Raw genomic sequence first — 20,457 nt, forward strand, 5'->3', positions numbered from 1 at the left:
TTTTTCCCCTGGGTGTGGCCGCGTTGAGCACGTCGCTTCTTCATTTTCTGCATCGGCAGAGCGCTTCGACGCGGCGCCCTTTCCATTCGATGTTCGCTGCACGTTTGCTTCCCGCTTCCTTTCTTTTTTATAATCATTTCCTTTTGTTTTTTTCATTCTTCGATCTCACTTGCTGCTCCCCTAGCGACCGTGTGCTCTGTCCGAAGCATTAGTGTCCCGTATCACGTTCCCTGCTGGTCCAACGTGCAAACGTGCAGTCACGCTCTCTAATCCGCACTTGTGCGCGCTCTTCCGTCGCCTGCCGAATGGCGGCGCTGAGATAGATGGCCCGTCTTTCAGACTTCGTGGTGAAAGAATCGTGCTCTCGCTGTAATCGTGCCGTGGCTTGCATAGACCTAGTTTGTCCACACGTGTCTCGCTTGAACCGCGCGCTCAGATCCTGCAATGTCCACGGATGTAAAAAAAAAATTACGAATTATTTTTTTTTTATTTCTGATCGCGAAGCTGCATAACTTGCTTACATATTGGAAGAAATGCCCTTTTTGCAACACGTTTATCAAAGCAAGTGCCAGCAGCGGAAGATGCTGGCGGCCTGCTGAGCGATAAATTCACGCAAAAATTAACTCCAACATCTAATGTCTCGGATTGCCAGAGGATGAAGCACTCTTGAACTTCGCTCTTGACTTGCTGTATGCGCCAGCGTGTCTACAGTCAGTTTTACCGTCTTTGGGCTTTAAGAAATCATAAATATTGCCTGAAATAGTTATTCTGCAGCCAGATTTCTCTTAAATTTTTTCTTCTTTTTTTTTCATTTCTGCAATCAAAGGATTATTAATGGTGAAATTCCGGAAGTTGATAACCTTTCACCGACGTTTTCAATGTCTGGACGTTACACGATGGCCACGCATCCTGGGGAACTGTTCGCGTGTTCCTTCGTCGAGAAGGTGCTGGCGCATCTGCCGGGGTGGAGCAATGGTTATAGCGTTCGGTTGCTAAGCCGAAGTCTGCGGTACCGAATCCCTACCGCGGCGGCCTCGTTTCTTTGTACATCGCTCAGGGCTCCTCACAGTCAGTGTATTACGTCATGTGGGCTCAGTGTGTCAAACTTTCACAGAGTATATAAGGAAGATTGTTTAGCAGGCTATGTGCGAGGTCTCCTTCACTGCAGATTGATTCGGTTGTAGGGAGTCCCAGAACCTTTCACCATAGTGACGCGTTCTGCACTTCAGAGCGAAGGAGCGGTTTTAATGTCGTTGCCGAGGTTTTAACTTGCGCCTCCAGGGACCGATACCGACCAAGCGATATCGACTAGTTATTGTGCTACAGTTGTTTTTTGCTCTTAATCTTTTCTCTTAGGTTAACTACGCGATGATTTAGAACTGCATTTACCGAAACGTCGTCGCTAGTTCATCACACTTGAACATGAAACTGGTACCTCGCGAAATTCTGCTTTCTTGATGCCGTCCTTATTGCCCGTATAGAGAAAAAAAAAACTGTTGAAATCCGTGCCCTTATGCGCATCATTGCACAGAAATAAAGAGCTCGAGCGGGCGACTAACTCAGGCGCATTTATTGTACGATGATGCCGCGTCGTAAAGACGGATGCACATTTCCCACCAACTTTATGCATATTACTTTTTTTCTTTTCTTTCTTACATGCACCGAGAAAGCTCGTTCATCTTTATAACGCACATTTGGACAGCTTTCTCCTCGCGCAGGCAGCCACACCCAATCCTCGCTGCGCGAAACGAAATGCCGCACCGTTTCCTGCGTCCCAACAAGAAGCCATGCAGCGAGCCATCGCCGTTCACCACGTTTTTCGGCGGCGAATAGCGATTCGCATCGCCGCCCCAGCCCGCCCTACAGAAGTTAGCGTCGGTGTCGGCGTGTTTTGCTTCTGCATCGGCGACCCTCCGGTGTCAACGCGCTCCGTGCAGCTCCTCCAGTAGACACCGGGACACTCGCTCAAAAAAAAGAAAAAGAAAGTGAGTAAAGAAAGAAAAGAAGCAATGAGCGCAAAAGCGCAGCGCACATTGGTTCTCGTCTCGCGTTTGACTGCTCCTGCCATCGAGGATGAGATCCCGGACCGACTTTGCGGATTGCATCCTCTCCCCCCGTAGCGCGTCTTCGTCACCGAAGAAAGGGGTAAGGTAGAGGAAGAGAGTTCACCGCCGCGCGCTCTCACTCGCGCGGTCGCGGGCCGTTTTCGCAAAATTGGGTCCGTATCGGCCATCCATCTTCGCAGCGTCGACGGGGGAAACGACGCCGACAGCCGTGGTCGCCGTGAGGGCTTCTGCGAGGCGAGTAATAGCAATAACGCACAAATATAAGGAAGGCATCTGGCTGGGCGTGGAGGGGGTGGCTTTCAGCACACTCTGGTCCCGGCGGCGGGGCTCCTCGAAATTCTCGGAAACTTTTCGAGCCTCGGCGTCGGCGGTGTGTGTGAGCAGGAAGCAGGCTGTTCGTCTTGTCTGCCGCGTGTGTATGGCCGGGGCTTCCGAAGGACCGCGCTCGCGGGAGCGAGGAAAATAGATTGCGCGAGGGGAGGAGCAGGGCGGGGAGGGGTTTGATAGAAAAGCCAAATCGAACGACGGCCTGTCTGTCGGGACGCCGCCTTATATTAGTGGAGAATTTGTCTTCAGGCACGCTTCATAAATGCGCGCTCGGTTTGATCGGAACTTGACGTCGCTGGACTGCTTGTGAGCGCTAAATGTGAGGCGAAGGGCTTTTGCCTTTGTACGTCAACAGCTATATGCGCTCAGTTAACTTCTCTTCTGTTTGTGTGGTGCTTCATATGACAGTAGTGCGCATTTCGGGGGGGGGGGGGGGGGGGACAGGAATCTTGGGATAGAATTCCAACAATGCGCAAGAACGTCCTGCGTTGGCTGTCTGTGTGCCGTAACTGGTGTCCTTAGAGGAGAGGCAGTGGCGAGAAGGGAACACGTGGGGAGCGGACCAAGCTGTTGCACGCGTACGCTGTTGGCTGTTATCTCAGCGATCGTTTGAATCCTAAGCAATTCTCGTTTATCATAATAGGAGACAAGGAAAAAAGCAGACGATGGAAACAAAAGCTTCGGAGACCTTCTGCACAACTGCACCTCGCACAGCTTAGGTGCAGCGCTGCCCACACGCTCTCTCTCTGCATAGTTTCGTTTTCGAGCTTTTGTTTGTGTTTGCCTCTCTTACTGCGACGGTGAAACCTCATCAACAACTACTGTAAAATTCGTGCCGCCTGCAAGAGCTAAACGCGTTGGCGTTGTCAAAGCGCGCTCGAAGCGGATGTAACAGCAGAGTTTGTAGTGCATGGAATTCTATGGAATGTGCACCGAGACCGGCCCACAGCAGCGTAGCGGCGAGGAAAATGCGGTACCCGGGAATGCAACAACGGTGTTGTACTGTATTGGCGTTCTGTCTTAACGCATAACTGGGTTAAAAATACCCACTGCTCTCTGTGGTGGTACGTGCTTTGCTCTCCATGATACTTGGGAATGCTGGCCGAGAACAGGGTTGCGATGAAAACAAATGTACAACAGATAACCAGGCAAGCCTCGAATTGGGACTGTGAGCATTCGCCCGGCAAGAATGTAGAAATGCACCTATGAAATGATATTTCCAAGATACTACAGGCAAGAGATTGCTTTGAGGTCGGTAGATGTTAGCCAGGATTCAGTTTTTTCACAGAGTAAGTATCTGTTTCAAAACTGGCTGCTTGAGAGTCAAGTTAGAAATGGAGCACAGCATCACCAAACTGCTGCAGAATGCTCGTATAGCTGACTACAAAGTGCTCCAAAGTTAGTTTTTCGTCGCTCCTAACCTTACCAATGAGCGCAGCTATGCATGACATTTCCCTGTAACGGACATGAAATTTTTCTTCGCTTTACCTGAGGCTTGGGCGAATTCTAACGTTAGACCCGAACGAAACTGCCCGTTCGTCGGTGTTTGAGTAACGATAAGTTCATTTATGTTACAAGAGGTAAAGTCACGTGGTTCGAACGCTCTCGGTTTTATTTCATGCACAAATAAGGAAGTCTTCAAAACGCGACTTGTGCGCCACCCTTTAGCGCGTTACGGCACTCTTTGCGCTGTCTCAAATCGGCCGACTGAGAGAGGGAGAGCGCGTCGTGAGCGACGCACTCTAGCGCGCACGTAAACGTTAGCGCACGCGAACGGCACTGTGCGCCTGAGATCGGGCCGTGCAACCAGTCGCGGATCATTAAGCTTTCATTTCCTTCCTGTCCGTTGTACCGGGTCCACGGTGTTTATCTCGACTCGTGCCTTCAGCGTGGATCCATTTGTTTCCGAGCAGCGCTTTAAGCGCTGACCTCGGGCACTCGTGCTGCCGACGTTTGAAGAAGAAAGGACGTGGACGCAGGATCTCTCTTGTTTCCCACTTTCATTACAGGTGTTCGCTAACTTCGCCGTTCTACGCTCAAATGTGGGTTTGTTTCACGCGCGCCTCTTCTCCTGTATAAGGTGCCTGTGAGGTGCAACGCGCTACTTACTGTTTATATGCTTATTTCGGTCGCAAACGCACGTTTTCTTCTCTTATACTTAACGTTTCTGTACCTACTTGAGAGTTGTTTTTTTCTTTCTTTAAAAAGACTGTCATCGAACTGAACTTCGTGCACATGGTCGCGCTATTTGTACAGTGCCTATATTAAACGTATCTGTAGCGTACAAACGATTCGCTTTAGTTCCGATTGGCGACATTAACACATGGCTCCGCGACTGCGACAACGTTTTGTTTATTGAGGTCGCATTTACGACAGCCATAGGCCTCTCTCCCCTTAATGTCTGACTGGCCGTCCATGACTAGCTGCGGCCACCTTATCGCCGCAAGTTTAATTAGCCTAATCTTATTATCTCATCTCTCCACCTGAGTCAGTGGCGTTCCCTGCAATGCTTTTCGTCTCTCGCAACACATTTAATGACAAATGGGCTACTGTTACTGAAAGCGGAGCACCTATAAGCTATGTGAAAGACGGAAAAATAAAGCACTGCAGTCGCCGCCACCGGCCAGTGTTTTCGTAAGCCAAGCTGCTTGACGTTAAAGCAGTTTTATTAACTCGAATCTGAGACAGGGCTACACCGCCATTCACCTCGAAACGTTGATCACGGAGTTCCTTTCGGTCTTGACGGGGAAAAAAAAAATTCCCACGTTGAGATACAATTTTCTGGGCGATGAATGCGTCTTTATCTGTCGAATAAATATCAGTCTAGCCAGACAGTGCCACTGAATCAATTCCACTGAGAATAGAAGTTGCATGGAGTTGCCCACAGCGTCGGGTTCACCAACTGATAGCACCTATAATTTCTTAAAACTTTGGCCCGACAGAACATAATTGAAAAGTTTGTTGCTTGGCATTAGCTGATCCCGACGTAATACAGGCGCCCCAAAGTAAAATGTAGCACGCGAGCGGTGGAGAAACTGCTTCCCAGCGCGCTCTGGCAGTGGAAGCGTATGCGGAAAGCGCCCCGTAAGAACACTGGTGGAGGCAGTGGGGCTGCGCCATTGCCGACGGTAAAGCAAGCATCAAAACTGCAAGATAGGCCCACCAGAACCTCGCTGTCTGCATGTACCTTGCAGCAAGGGCAAACTGTTTAGTGTAAGTAAGCTTCTTCGACACGGAAAAAAAAAGTTAGCCTGAGTAGTGAGAGCGATGTTGCAGCTTTCCCGAAAAACAGAGCCGTGTGCCGATTCTCTTCCTTCCCGTTCCGGCGTGTGGCTGGAAGCAGTTCGGTAAATCAATGATCCGCGCGCGCACCCCGCAGTTTGCCCAAAGTGAGGCAAAAGTTAATCGATACCCCGGCGGCAAACCGTGAAAAACGCACGGGTAGGGTCGCGTCGAAACAAGCAACCCTCGATGAGGGGGCGGGTCGTGAAATCGAACGGACGTCGGGAGGTTCTGCCATCAGAAAGCAACGATGAGTTGCTCACGCACCTATGTAACGACGAGAGCGCACGGTTGTTAACGACCGCGGAGGGACGGAAGAGGAGGGACGGAAGAGGAGGGACGCACGTAAGCCGGCGGTGGCACTGGGAAACTCTCCGGCAAACAGATAATGACGGAAGGCGCGAAAGGGAAGGGGGTGCGAGGGGGCTTGTAAGGGTGCCACGGGCCTAGGTGCCGCGCTTCAATTTCCGAGAGGAGGACTGGGGAGGAGTGAGCGACGGAAGCAGGGAAAAGGGGGGAGAACCTAATTGAGAGTCCTGGATTCGGACCGTGGGTCAGAAGAGGCAATCCCGCGCGCCCGGCCTGTAATTAAGAGGCGTCAGCCGATGCCCCCGGCTGGGCGTCGCGCTCTTGAAATCTGCGTGCCTCCCACCCGACCTGAGCCATTGCGCTCTTCAGCCTCCCACTATACTGCCCGTCCCGTGCTCATCAGGCTGCTGCTAGGGTTGGATGCAGCAGCGCCCACTGGACGGGATGGGGTGCGTTTCTCGCGAAAGTGGCAGTGATTCACGAAAGTCTTCGGACCTTTTTACTGGTGGAAAGCTTGTTTAAATGCAAAAAAAAAAAAAAAAGAAGAAAGTATTTACTGCGTCGGAGAAACCTTTGTGAGCAACGATAAACCATTAAACAAATATGAATTCTCTTCCTGCTTATGGCCACACTGCCGAGAACAGCGACCACAACAACGCATGTTTAGGCATCGCGCGTTCAGATCGGGAGAAAATGCCCTTTTTTTTTCCGTTACGATGGTCCATAAACTCCTTCCCGTCAGATACTCGACTCGATATACATCTCTGGCAGCGTCTCCTTTCGACACAGTTGAAAAGCTTACCGAGATTAAAAACAAAAAAAAAATGAACAGGATGGAGTCATCTGCTTAACTACAGATTGTTGCTACCATCAGTCTTTGTGGGTCGTCTCCTGGTTAGAACAAATGAGTTAAAATACGTACATTCCGATACGGCGTCTTTGGAAGCCGGGACCCTGCCGTCACAAATCGTTTCAGGTACTAGTGAAATCTCCGCGGACACTTGTAATACTAAGCGGGTTGACGCGGTTTTAGGTCGCTTCAGGTGATCGTCATGCGTGAACCCGATAGACGGGTTCTGGCAGGTATATGCAGAGGCTGAGCTTCCTTGCCCGATCCGGTGCCGTCACACATAAGCCGCAGTACCTTTCCTCCAGCTGGTCTTTACATCCCCGATTGCGCGTGCTACCTATAATCTACCTCGCCTATGCTTCGCCAAGAACTGTGCAGCATTGCCGAGGCTGTGGGGTTTTCTCCACAGCTTCGACAAGGCTGGAGTAGTCAGGAAGTAGTCCGGAGCTCAACTCAAAGAACTCTTCGCGGTCAAGAACAGTTTCTTACTGGCTGAAGTTTCGGTTACGTAACTCGCTGGCGAAGTTTGCTAAACGAACTGGCACTAGACCGTTGCGAATGGTTTCTTCTGTGGCTGTGAAGCGTGCTTCTGGCTATCTGAGTCCAGCTGTGTAGCCTTCTCCAACGCTGCAGGCCAGTTTGGCGCGGCAGAGTGGGGCGTCCCTTCCGGGAGGAGCCGACTGATTGGCGTTCCACCGTCGCCGCCGGGCGCATTCTCTTTTGCCGCGTAGGCGAACGTGCTCGACACACCGTTTGCTCAGTTCCCGCGGGGGCAGAACGGCCCTGGCTGTACTCAGTTACTGCTCTCCGCCCTTGTGGTAACACCTTCCTCCGCTTCACTTCGTGGGTTTCTCTCTCTCTCTCTCGTTCACTGTGCTCAGAATCAGCGTCATCGCATTGCAGCGAAGTCACGGTGGGCCAAGTTCACGCGCCGTTTGCCGCCAACTACACGAGCACATTTCGGCCCACCGGGAACGGCGGAATGGGCTTACTGGTTCCGAGCTGCGGGAATGGCCTCTGGCGTGGCCTTTCCAGCTGACGGTGGCAGATGCAGTGAAAGCTTGCTCGATTCCATTTCTACCGTTCATTCGCATTAATGGCGGCTGGTCTCGTAACAGTGAACACATGCAGTTTCAGCGTTTTCCCCGCCTTTTCCTGCAGCGGCACCGCTGAGGTGATTCTGACGAAGCAGAACTCGAAACAGAAAGTCGCCAGGCGAAGTTCTCGCTGCACCTCGCAGTCGCAGAATGTGTCCCATCGAGCCTACGTACACGATAGTGTCTTGCAAACGCCGCGTCCGTTAGACATAGTGGCGTCTCTCCTGTCTATGTGCGAACAGTGAGGCCGAGTTTTCGCTGCGTGTCGAAATCTTTGCGCCATTTTTTTTTATAGAGCGCGCTGGTGCGATCCAAGGACCGCCGTCGTTTGCATGTGAATAGCTGCGTGTCACTGCAAGGTTACGCGCTCACATCATCATCTTCGCGATATTGACGCCTCGTCTCTAAAACATATCAAGGCTAGGCGCGTGCATACGCACAAACTGTTCTGTAGCATGGCGGTCGAATTTCGATGGAGCCGAAATTCTAGGGGCCCGTGTACTGTGCGATGTCAGTGCACGTTGAAGAACCCCAGGTGGTCAAAATTTCCGGAGCCCTTCACTACGGCGTCTCTCATAGCCTAAGTTGCTTTGGGTCGTTGAAACCATAAACCCAAATCCAAACATTTGTATCTGGTGTGACTGCGTTTTTGTTTTTATTTCTGCGAAATTGTTTGAGAGCGTGCAAAAGTGACCGCGAAAACGCGGCCGCATTATGAATTAGGTTGAAAAATATCAATAAAAATCTGACTGTTTTGTTTGTTTGTTTTTTGAGAGGAGGACGTCATGTCATTGTTAAGGTGTGGAAAACGTCTGTTATTCATTTTGACAGAAACGACCCGCTGTTGCAGCGTAGCCTACATGTGCTAATTTCCTGACGACGGATTTTCCCGCCCGGTTCTCCTCGTCAATTTTTTTTACTTTTAGCTTCATGGACGCCTGTAGTAATTCTCTTTGTTTTGTGCTTTGACAGCAAAATGTGTGAATTGCGCTTTGTCTGTGTCCTGTATAGGCTTTTTCTTAATCCCCCCCCCCCCCCCCCCCCCTCGCGCGTCACCAGACCGCTCCCCCTTCTGTTGTGCACCCGTGCGGCAAGCGAATGTACCTGCTCCAGTGTTCTCTGCGGTTCGCAACAGTCCACGGAGGTCGTGTTCTGATCCCCTTGTGCGAGAAAAAAATGGCTGTTTCTAAATTTAGGGGTCTGAAAGCAAGGGGTACGTATGAAGAATGGACAGATGTGAGCACTTGTACCTGTGTCAACCGACGCTCCATTCTCAATGCTGCCTCAGTGCCTCATACCGATGGGGCGTTCCGAGACTCTAGTAGCCTGCGATTCAGAAGTGAAAATCTCCGCCACGTTTAGGTACACTTTAGTCGCCTGGACGCTGAGTGATGAATGACGATACGGGATGTATCTTGAAGTCCTTAAATGCATCGATGACCAGGCTTTGAATCGCAGTGCTCTCATCTCTACGCTGGTTTGTGCAGTTTTTTTTTTTACTTCTTGTAACGCTTTTGAAAACACTCGTTTTGGACTCATTTTGGAGAGTCGTGTGTACCTTCCGCGAAACGTTAGAAGCAAGCGCCATTCGACTGTGTGAAAACTTTAGCGCCGGCCTCTGGCCCTGTGTTTTATGGTAAACGTCGGTACGAATTGTATGTGTTCCTCTTGCGCCCATGGCCTTCCTAGTTTATGTGCTCTGGAAGAGCGCTTATGCTGTGTTTACATTTCACGACCGTTCGCCATAATATCCCGAACTGTTGTTGGCCATAAAGTTAGACAAGGCATCCCGTTCGTTCTCTAACTTTTGATCTCTAATTCTTTATTCTTCTTTTCATAGCTCTCTCAAAGGGAAGCACTGGCAATTTTCAAGGGCGTTAGTGCCCACAGCAGTGAACACAGAGTACCGCTTGCAGAAGCAAGAACATTCGTAGAGGCGTTTTCATATCGTTTATTACTCGTGCTTGTAGGCTGCGCTAACAAGGAAGTCTTTACTGCCGTTCTAACCACAACTCCCCATACGACTTATAGATCGAACTTAGAAAATGAACGTTTGCAATGTGCACAAGAGTTTGACGGTGAACGCCTACTGCTTTCGTCGAGTTATCATAACGTTGCTGTACTGCAGAACACATGGCGACAACTAAGACTGGCTGTTGGTGGGCTCCTCGTCGTATTTTATGGCTGACAACGGCAGCGCGTGTAATCTGAAAATTACACCCGGCTTAAAATTCTTGGCGTTATGGCCAGTTCGTATTTTGATCACCTTTGCATAGAGTTAAGGCAAAAAGACAGCACCAAGTAGATCGGTTTCAGCCTCATCACTATCATAGATCTGCTTTTTCTTCGCGGTGCCGTAGTTTTTTAGCGAAATACTTTTTATTCAAAAATCTGAAATATGGTACATACACTTTTTATAAAATGTACCTTTGGTGCTGTTTTTTTTTTTTTGTATGTGGAGATTGGTTTGGGAAGGCTGAAAGACTACTTCGGTTAACAGCAGTACCTTTGTGTTTTTTTTTATACTTCATTGAATGGCTGGCGGTATGTGTAGCGCCACCGCTTTCCTTCTGGGCATCCTATGTGCGTACCGTGCTAAGGTGTCGCGCGTTTTGTTGTGCCTTCCTCATCGCAGGCTCCACAGCTGCGCGCCCAGTCGCCCGTGGCGGGCGCCCTGTCGGCGAACGCCGTGGACGCGGACGGCAGGAAGGACTGGCACGACTACGCTGCCATTAGCCGTGAGGTCATGGCCAAGGGTCCCGGCGAGCAGGGCGCCGCCTACTTCCTGCCGGCCGGCATGGAGAAGAAGAAAGACGCACTGTACAAGGTGAACGGCTTCAACGCCCTGGCCAGCGACTTCATCGCCCTCAACCGCTCCCTGCCGGACATCAGGCACCCCGGGTGAGCGGCCCTTTGCCTGGGACGATGTCCCTTATACACTGTGATGTGCAGCTACACGAGTAAGGGGGTGATGCTATGAAGAAAGGAAAGACGCGGTAACTGTCTCACTTTGGATGGGCAGCTCAACAGTGCCGTTCTGGAAGGGGCGAAAGGTGAGGGGGGGGGCGAGGGGAGAGGGAGGAGGGGTGAAGAAGAATGCATGCACAGAAACGTAGCACGCTAGGTCTAGAGCTTGCGTCGGTGGGCCCAACTGCCAGCCTACTTACAACCTCGCATCGGTTGCGCCGCAACTTACTAGACAGTTTTAGCTGTGCGTCCGCAAAAGCTGTGCGTACGCTATGGGCGCACCTTGCGCGCAGTGCCACCCGTCCTGGCAACGACAGTTTTAGTTGGGAGTGGTTAGCGTAGCGCCCGGGAAGCGTAGGATACAGTGGCGTCATCTAGCGACAGCAAGTCAGAGCTCATGAACTGTGTGCTGAGCAAACTTTTTCCTCTTTTATTAATGACAGTTGTGGTTGCATTCGAAGGCTTTGTTTCTTTTTAATGTAAAGCAATTGAATCAAATGAAAATATAAATTCTAGCGCAAAGTTGGAGAAGTACTTCACCGCAGGTCGTTGCTATGGCGACAGTGTACGCCGTAGTTAGGCTGAACATCAAGAAAGTCTTGAATTTATCTAAAAAACGATGACTATTTGTCACATATATCGTTACGGAGGGGTGAGAATGCACAAAATAAAAGTGAATACAACCGTTTAGAGCGAGCTATCGCGTCGAAAAATGCAGCGGCGGTGCAGTATTTGGTCCGAAGCGGGTGTGCAGGGCGCCGCCTTGTTGCCAACGTTAACCACGCAAGCCACACAAGCAACGCAACGCAAAGTCCGCTGGCTTGCGTACGTACGCAAGACGCAGGGCTCATGCTTGCGTTCTGCGCATGCGCACTACGGTTCCCGCAAGCTCCTTGCGTACGCTAAGCCCTTGCGGACGCACAGCTAGAACTAGACACGTAGCGACATTGCGTACGCAACGCTCACTACGTTCCGTACGCTGTAAAGGACACCCCCGTCACACTTATAGTTGGCCGTACCGCCGCAGAGCAGTCGCGTAGCCGTTGTGTTGTGTCGCCATCTAGTGACAAACACTGAAAGCGCTGTAGCGCTCGGCTGAACATTCTTCAGTTTCCGACAATATGAATAGTATATTACTGTTTTTAATGAAGGAAAAAATGTATAATGTTTAATGAAGTGCAAAAGTAGGCACATGACTAAAAAAAATTATTCGACAGGTGCGGTTGCTATGACGATAAACGTAAACAACCTTAGTTAGGCTTAAAAGGTCAAAAATCGCCTCATTATCTGAAAAACAAGGGGCATTTCTCCCTAATATTTTGGCGTGTGGGTGAGAGTAGACAAAATAAAAGCTAACAGCACAGTTTAGAGCGAGCCATCGCATTGAAGAAAGCAGCGGCGAAGTGAAATCGGTCCGAAGCGGGCGAGATGGTCGCCGCCATGTTCTCTACGCAGCACGTAGCGTCCCGCGTTGCGTACGCTACCTTATGCTTTACAGCGGGCGGGCGTACGCAACGCGCGGCTAGATACGTTGCGTTCTGCGCATGCGCATTCGTTACCCGCGGTGTCGTTGCGTACGCAAGCTCACTGCGTACGTCCAACTAAAAGTGTCTACTGTCTACTGTACTAAGCTTGCTCAGAGCAGACACCCCTGTGGTCAACATAAAGCTGCAGCCTACACCGTGACGTCGCACGCTTTTTTGGTCTCATATAGTGTTAACGTCTTTCTATCGCCTTTTCTTTTTTGCGCGTATCTTGCTTAGTATCTGTTGTGTCCCCATATTGCTTTTGTGTGTGTGCGCCCCCTCCTAACGACCACTCGCATTCCCCTCCTAACGACAGTTCGCATCCTCCTCCTAACGACCACTCAATCCTCCTCCTAACGACCACTCAATCCTCCTCCTAACGACCGCTTGCCCCTCGTCGCACGCTGTCACCAGATGCCCCCCCACGGTGCGCCCCCGCATCCTCCTCCTGTTCTGGGAAGCCACTCCCTCCCGTGGACGCTTCTCAGCTCCCTCCTTTCTTCGGGCGGCCAGTTCGGCTCCTGCCTCGGTCGACGCTGGTCGCACCCTCATCGGCTCTAAATAAACGAAGTCTAAAAGTACCGTGTGCGTCTTTCGCTGCATTCAACACAGCGACCGGACACGACAGTGGCGACGAGAAAGTGGATTCGACCCGCGCTACGCAACGCTATTGACAAGCCATGGCTACGCGAGGGTTTCCCAATCAGATACCAGAATTCAACGGCTCATCGTGGTCATCGTGGGTTGGACGCCTTCAGTTCTACTTTGAAGCTAACAACATCACAGACCCAGCCTTGAAGAGGGCCAACCTGCTGACGCTGTGCGGGGAGCAGACCTACGATACTGTCTGCGCCCTTATTCAGCCAAGCACACCAGCGGCAGTGTCTTACGACGACATCGTAAAAGCGCTGCAAAAGCACTACGACCCAAGGCCATCCGAGGTCTACAGCCGGGCTCGCTTCCAACGACGAGATCAACTGGGAGGAGAAACTGTGAGCGCCTACGTAGCCGCGCTCAAGAAGCTCGCTGCCGACTGCAATTTTGGAACGCTGTCGACAACAGCTACCGGGCAGGAGGGAGACGCAGCTTCTTCTGCTAACACCACCATGCTTCCCTTGGACGTGATGTTACGCGACAGATTTGTGTGCGGACTGAGTGACGAGTCACTGCAGCAGCGCCTGTTCGCTGAGAAGGACCTCACATTCAGCAAAGCTTACGACATCGCCGTTCGAGCGGAGAGCGCCGGTCACCAGCAGAGAGGGATTCGCCGGAACACCGAGCCGGTACACCAGACAAGCAACCAGGTGCGCAAGCCTTCTGTTGTTGTAAAATCGGTCAAAAAGGCACAACGCTGCTGGCGGTGTGACGACCAACACAACCCCCAGGGATGTCGATTCCAGTCAGCCACGTGTAATTTTTGCCACAAGCGAGGGCATATCGAAAGAGCATGCATTACGAAACGGAGACTTGCCAAGATAAAGTCACCTTCCCAGCCTAATCACAGCGTCAACGCCTCAGAGAATACGCCGCTATCTGATCTCCATGGAACAACATCAGCAACACCATCTGTGTTGTACGACCTGAACACCATGAATCTCGGCACGCGACCGAAGATTTTTACAGAAGTAAGCGTACATCACCAGCTGATTAAGTTCGAGGTGGACTCCGGCGCAGCCTGTACTCTGATCAGTGAGGACACGTTCCGAACTTCATGGCCATCTGACGCACCCGTCCTGCAACAAGACGACACGCACCTGCGAACGTGGTCAGGACAGAATCTGCCACTATTGGGCTCTGCCAACGTGCAGGTTAACTACAACGGCCAGACCCATACGCTACCTCTGCTTGTTGTGAAGGGCACAGGATCAAGCCTTCTAGGGAGAAACTGGTTTTCTCCACTAGGCGTGATGATATGCGGCATACACCAGACGCCGAGCCAGAACATGGTTGGTAAACATCAAAACGCCGATGCGCTAAGCCGTCTGCCACTAGACGCAACTGTTGACGAACCATTTCCACCAGGAGACGTTCTGATGTTCGAAGCACTGCCAGAACCTCCGCTTACAGCAGGCACAGTTGCAGCATCTACACAGAAGTGCGCAGCTCTCCGGCTAGTTTACACAGCTGTTCAACAAGGCAACGTGCATAAACTCAAAGGGGACAACTTCGACGCTTACCGCAGGCGAGCTACAGAGTTGAGCACCCATCGCGGCTGCATCATATTTGGGTCCCGAGTTGTGATGCCGAGAGAACTACGCACACAAGCTATGTCTCTCATCCACGCCGGACATCGGGGCATCGTTGCAATGAAAAAGTGTGCCAGAAGCTACATGTGGTGGCCTGGCATTGACAACGACATCGAAACAGTGGTGCGAGAATGCAAGCCTTCCCAGAGCAGCCGGAGCGCCCCGCCGAAAGCTCCTGTCCCAGAATGGGAAAAGCCAGACACACCATGGCACACACTGCACATTGATTTTGCAGGACCAATTGAGGGCTGCACTTTCCTTGTGGTCGTAGATGCCTACACAAAGTGGCTTGAGATAAGGCAAATGGGACAGACGACTTCGGCAGCAGTCATTGACAACCTCCGATCACTATTTGCAACGTTCGGCCTGCCGCGCAAGGTAGTGTCGGACAACGGAACACCGTTTGTGTCTGCGGAGATCCTCAAGTTTTATCGCGACAACGGGATCTCATCAGTTACATCGGCCCCCTACCACCCAGCGACAAACGGACAAGCCGAGCGCTACGTAGCCGAGCTAAAACGCGCCCTTGAAAGAGATCAGACAGGCTCGCTGCAGCGCCGCCTTGCGCGCTTTCTCTTCAAGCAGCACACGACGGTTCAGAGCACAACAGGCGAGACCCCCTCGAAAATGATGTTCGAGCGTGAAATGCGAACCCAGCTCACAGCCATCCTCCCCGAGCCAAAGGCAGAGACGTTCCGGGAAGAAAAAGCAATTCCGCGCTGCGGCACGCTTAATGAGGGGCAGCGCGTCCTCGCCCGACAGTTTCTGAAAAAGCCACGCTGGGAGGAAGCTACAATTGTCAGACGCATAGGCCTGCGCTCTTGGCTCGTCAACATACATGGCACAGTAGCACGCCGACATCTCAACCAGCTGCGTAGATTTACGACGCCGTCTGAGAGCTGTCCGCCAGCGGAGAGAACACGTGCACCATTTTCCCACATAGCCTGGCACCTCTTCCCGGAAGAAGAGACTTCGCCCAGGACAGACCTAGGAGACACAGCGAACAACAGCCAGCCTACAAGTGTTTCTCCCCCGAGCGCACAAAGCCAGCGCGCCTCCACGCGTGAGCGCCGACCCCCTGCACGATACCAGGCAACTTTCTAAGGGGGAAGGAAGTGTTGTGTCCCCATATTGCTTTTGTGTGTGTGCGCCCCCTCCTAACGACCACTCGCATTCCCCTCCTAACGACAGTTCGCATCCTCCTCCTAACGACCACTCAATCCTCCTCCTAACGACCACTCAATCCTCCTCCTAACGACCGCTTGCCCCTCGTCGCACGCTGTCACCAGATGCCCCCCCACGGTGCGCCCCCGCACCCTCCTCCTGTTCTGGGAAGCCACTCCCTCCCGTGGACGCTTCTCAGCTCCCTCCTTTCTTCGGGCGGCCAGTTCGGCTCCTGCCTCGGTCGACGCTGGTCGCACCCTCATCGGCTCTAAATAAACGAAGTCTAAAAGTACCGTGTGCGTCTTTCGCTGCATTCAACACAGCGACCGGACACGACAGTATCACAGCTGCGGAGAGGGTTAAGCGGGACTCTAATGCGGAGGGCTTCCTGCGTCGTGAAATACGCTCGCCATGACCTTTTCTCGCATCCGCGAACGGCAGAAGAACGTTATAGATGCTCTCTGCTTATGCGATGTTCCATTTATTGTTCTACATGCTGTATACATAAGCAGAGTTACTATAATGCGACGATTACTTTCACGGCATTTGTTCCGTTCGTACTATTAGCAGGCACTGTTAAACGGCCTTTTGGATAGCGCCAGCTCGGTGGTGCACGGACCAGTATAGGAATGTGCAAAGAAGTGCTGAACGAAGTATCGGAACTGCAGTTAACGTTGCAGCTCGCTAGTATCACCGAACCTGAGATTTTTGGACGAAGCGCAACTGTTTGACGTCCTTCACGCCTTGGTGGGTGTTTGTGCCGCTACCTTTGGCGTTGCTGTAGCTTCGCGGCCGGCGTTGAAACAAGGCTCGTGTGGGTTAAGTGTGCTGCACCGTACTAATCTGCACTTTCAAGGAGTTCAAGTGAGCACAGCGGACTAGAACCGGCACAAGAGCAGAAGCGTACTGGCTCAATACGCGCTCCTCTTTTCTTTTGGTACGTTGTCAGAAAACTCCGATCTCTCTTGTTGCAAACAAGCTGTATTCCGGAGGCTGCACCCAGAGACGGCCTGAGATAAAATCCAGGCCAGCAGGTGTTTCACATGCCAGTCGGGTTGAGGTATGATTGCGCTGAGATTGTTTGCCACGGCACATTTGCGCTCCCTTTGGCGGCGCATTTCAGGTTGTGTACAAGTACATCATCAGACGTTGGGCTTTCTGTGGGCTGGTTCTACTTTCGAGATGTTAGCAAGGGGAGAATATAAGAAAGAGCATGATGAAATAAAATCCGAAAGAGATACTTAGTTTCACGCTGTTTACTTTACCCTGCCCGCTTCTTGTTCGGGCTCATTGAAGCGTAAATTCGGACGGCGTGTTGCTAATATTGACCGGAGCTGAGCGTTGCGCCTTTTCTTGCCTGCGCGCAGCTGCACACGCTATACGCCATCGAAGATGAGTGCTTTCGTTTCCTCTTTGATTCCACATGGCTGCCGAGCGAAGCTAGAGCGCATCACGCGGACGAATTCTGCCCTGCCGAGTCGGTCGTTCGTTGAACGACTGCAGGCGGTATATATATATATTTTTTTTTGGAAGGCGTGCCACTTCGGAGCCTGCCGCGAATGTCGGGCATGATGCCAGTGACGTTCTCTTCGCGGCTCGGTGCGCGGTGGATCACAGTGGTCGTATAGAAGTGAACACAGACCTGGAACTTCTATCGAGACGGGTTTCCGCACGACGAAGGTGGAGCTTGTGGAATTACCTCAAAGCCCCGGTGCAGAGTTTATCGCTGAAGGAAGCCATCCCATGTGTTTTTTCATTCCATGATCAAGGAGCCCATGTTGGTGTGCCATTGCGGAGAAAACGAAGCATGCAATTCCTTTCACAGTGCAATCACGCCTTCGCTATCGTAAATGAAGAAACGTTGTTTGTCCATGAGAAAGCGCACTGGTGTCGGCTGCCAACATGGACGCACCATAGCTGGCAGTCTCAATTAGGCAACGCGTAAGAAATGCTAGAAGGCAATAGCTTGCTGCATTTACTTTTGTCCGCATCTGTGCAGTTGTTTTCCCAATGGATTTTTACGTACAACACTTTGAGGTGTAAGAGACACCGTTGCGGGTGGACTCCAGATTAACTTCGAACACAGGAGGCCGCTGCTGTACAATACTACGCAGTGGTATAGCATTTGGTCGCATTCATGTCGTGTGGAGGATGCTTTCGTAGAGGTCGGCGACGGGAAGTCGAAAGGGTTTGCGTGGGCAGATGAGATGTCGCATTAAATCGGGACGATAAAAAAAAAAAAAACACCTTAATAAGTGGAAAGACGACGGGTGCTAATTGAGGCAGCCGTCTTTCGACCTACTTGAGAAGACCATTGTTGTCTCCGTGACGGTACCGCCCGGACGCATTAGGTCACTGCTTCCATGCAAAGCGGTTGCCACAGGACAGGTACCGTTCTGTTTGTCAACGTTACACTCACTCGACACTCGACCTTTGCTTCGAGCAGCGATTATGTGACCGTAGGGGTCCGCCAGTAGACGCTGCCTTTCTTGTCGCCTTGCCGTTCGCGCTCGCGTTGCTCAGCGGTGTCTGCCGACTACCCGCCAGCTGCGGCGGAGAAATGCACGCGTCTCCACCCCCTCCCCTTTGTTCTCCTGCACGTACCAAGGAAAGCGGCTGGAATTCGCTGATACTTCTTGGTTGTGCGTTTGTGCGTGCGTGCGCATTTATGCATTCAGCCTGTTGGAGTAAGCGCGCGTCGGTGAAAGCGGCGCGCGCTTCCCGCGTTCGGCTCGTCTCTACTTATCTCGCTCGGCGTGTATTGCGTATGGATATTTAGATCGATCGGGGCAACAGCGAGCGCTCGAGATTGCCTCGGTGCGCCCCGCGCGCTTTCTTCTTCCTTTCGCGATCCGCTTTTCTCATCTTCGCCCCGGACCCCTCCCCTGCCCAACTCCTGCGACTGCCAGTGTGCGCGCGTGCTAGCGTGCATGCGTGTTGCGGGCGAGCATGGACAGGTACGCGAGCGTAGCACGGGAAAGAAGAAGCGAAGCTGCGTATCACTCCGTTTAGCGGTCCGGAGTGGCGCGAGGCACGCACGTATACTGCCTGCCTTCTTCTGATCCGCGCCCGTCTCGGGAGCCCTGCTCGGGATCCCGCTCTGCGTCTTTTCACTTGAACGCGATGGGCCCTTACCGAATGTCGGCTCAGTTGTGACGCCTGTTGCAGTCGTTACGCGCTTGTTGAGAACTAGTGAAGCATAAATTAAAGAGATATTTGCCCCCTCGACTTCATCATGTCGCTCTCAAAGCAGCAGGGTAGTGAAGGTGGAAAGGTGGGTGAGGGGGAGGGGGAAAGCGCACATAGCATCAGTAAAATGTGTCGTCGGAGGCTAAATTCGCTGATTGGCTGAAGGAAAGTGACATCACATGACCGGATCACTCCCATTGGATTGAGGGGTATGACGTTGCCAGATGGGAGAATGACCACTGACTGGAGGGAAGTGACATCATCTGACCGGAAGTGATTCCACTTCCGGTAAAGATATCAATAGTTGCTGATGTCACCGTATTGCCAGCGCATAATGGAATTAGGTGTCCCTATGACTTTTTACAGCGACAGCTATCGAGCAACCGGTCCTGGGTTCCTCGTCGTCGTTGTAGTTGTACTATTTTGTCGAAACCGTCGGCACAAGCGGTGGGTGCATTGCCATGGGAGCTACTCGTAAGGTAGCTACTGCGGAAGGAGAAGGATGTGACGTGAGTGGAGGAATCCGTAACTGGTGTATGGTTATCACCAGAGCCATCTGGAGATTGGCTAACTTGGAAGGAGGAGGTTGTCGCGAGAGCGAAGGAATCCCCAACCGAAGGAAGGTTACCGTGTATGGAGGAAGGTATGACAAGAGCGTAAAGAGGCGCAACCGGTGAGTGGTGGCCACGGGCATCAGCCAGAGTGTAGCTACCCTGGAAGGAAGAGGAGGGTTTCCGTGGAAGGAAGAGGATGTGGCGAGAGCGTAGGAAGGCGGGGAAAATGGCGCTGCCCTAACCCTAGGGTGGCTACCGCGGGAACCGTCCGTAAGGTGGTTACCATGGAAGGAGGAGGGAGAGTACGCCGACAACGGTGGAATGTAGCACAGTCAATCTGCGCAAGCTGCTGCGGAGCGCGCCGCCTGAGGAGGTGGCGCCGCACGCATAGAGCGGTGGAGTAGAGAGGAAAGATAGTGCAAAAGCCATCATGTGGGGAAAACTAGAAAAAAAAGGCTTTAAAACCATGCAGATATGAAGGCGTTCTCATATTCTTTCCTTCGACATGTCGCAAAATATAAATACCTGAACAGCTGTCCCTGCATCACAGTGGCAACCGCCCTGTAAATTTTTCCACACAACGGTGAAGCCACTCAGTAGTTGCATGTATGTGCATGCCATGAGAGCGTATATAATACTCTTGAATCTCAGTCAGAAGCAGACATCCTTCCTTTTTATATACAAGAGTATTCTTCACAATTCTCAACATAAATTAGCATTATTTCTAACCACATTCTCACCTTACTGACCTTCCTCGAGCAATAAATTGGATCTTCTCGTTAGAGCGGCTCGGCGTTCGCCATTGTTCGACACACTTCGAGTGTCATCGACACAAGGCCTAAAATTAGAAACCAGAACTTTTGTTTGCCAGCAGGCGTTC

At 51.8% G+C, this 20,457-nt stretch overlaps 1 protein-coding gene across 3 annotated transcripts in view; it reads left to right on the top strand.

Moving 5' to 3' along the window:
• Pgant6 (Polypeptide N-Acetylgalactosaminyltransferase 6) overlaps nucleotides 1–20,457 on the top strand; it is a 199,381-nt gene that overhangs the window by 113,283 nt on the left and 65,641 nt on the right. For all 3 annotated transcript variants that reach the window (XM_089567029.1, XM_089567030.1, XM_089567031.1), the window contains one exon: nucleotides 10,567–10,832. In XM_089567029.1, the coding sequence (XP_089423155.1) occupies nucleotides 10,567–10,832 (266 nt within the window). The remainder of the gene's footprint in view (nucleotides 1–10,566; nucleotides 10,833–20,457) is intronic.

This window comes from Amblyomma mixtum, chromosome 1 (assembly GCF_055824585.1).
Source record: "Amblyomma mixtum isolate Tamu chromosome 1, ASM5582458v1, whole genome shotgun sequence".
Classification (NCBI taxonomy): domain Eukaryota; kingdom Metazoa; phylum Arthropoda; class Arachnida; order Ixodida; family Ixodidae; genus Amblyomma; species Amblyomma mixtum.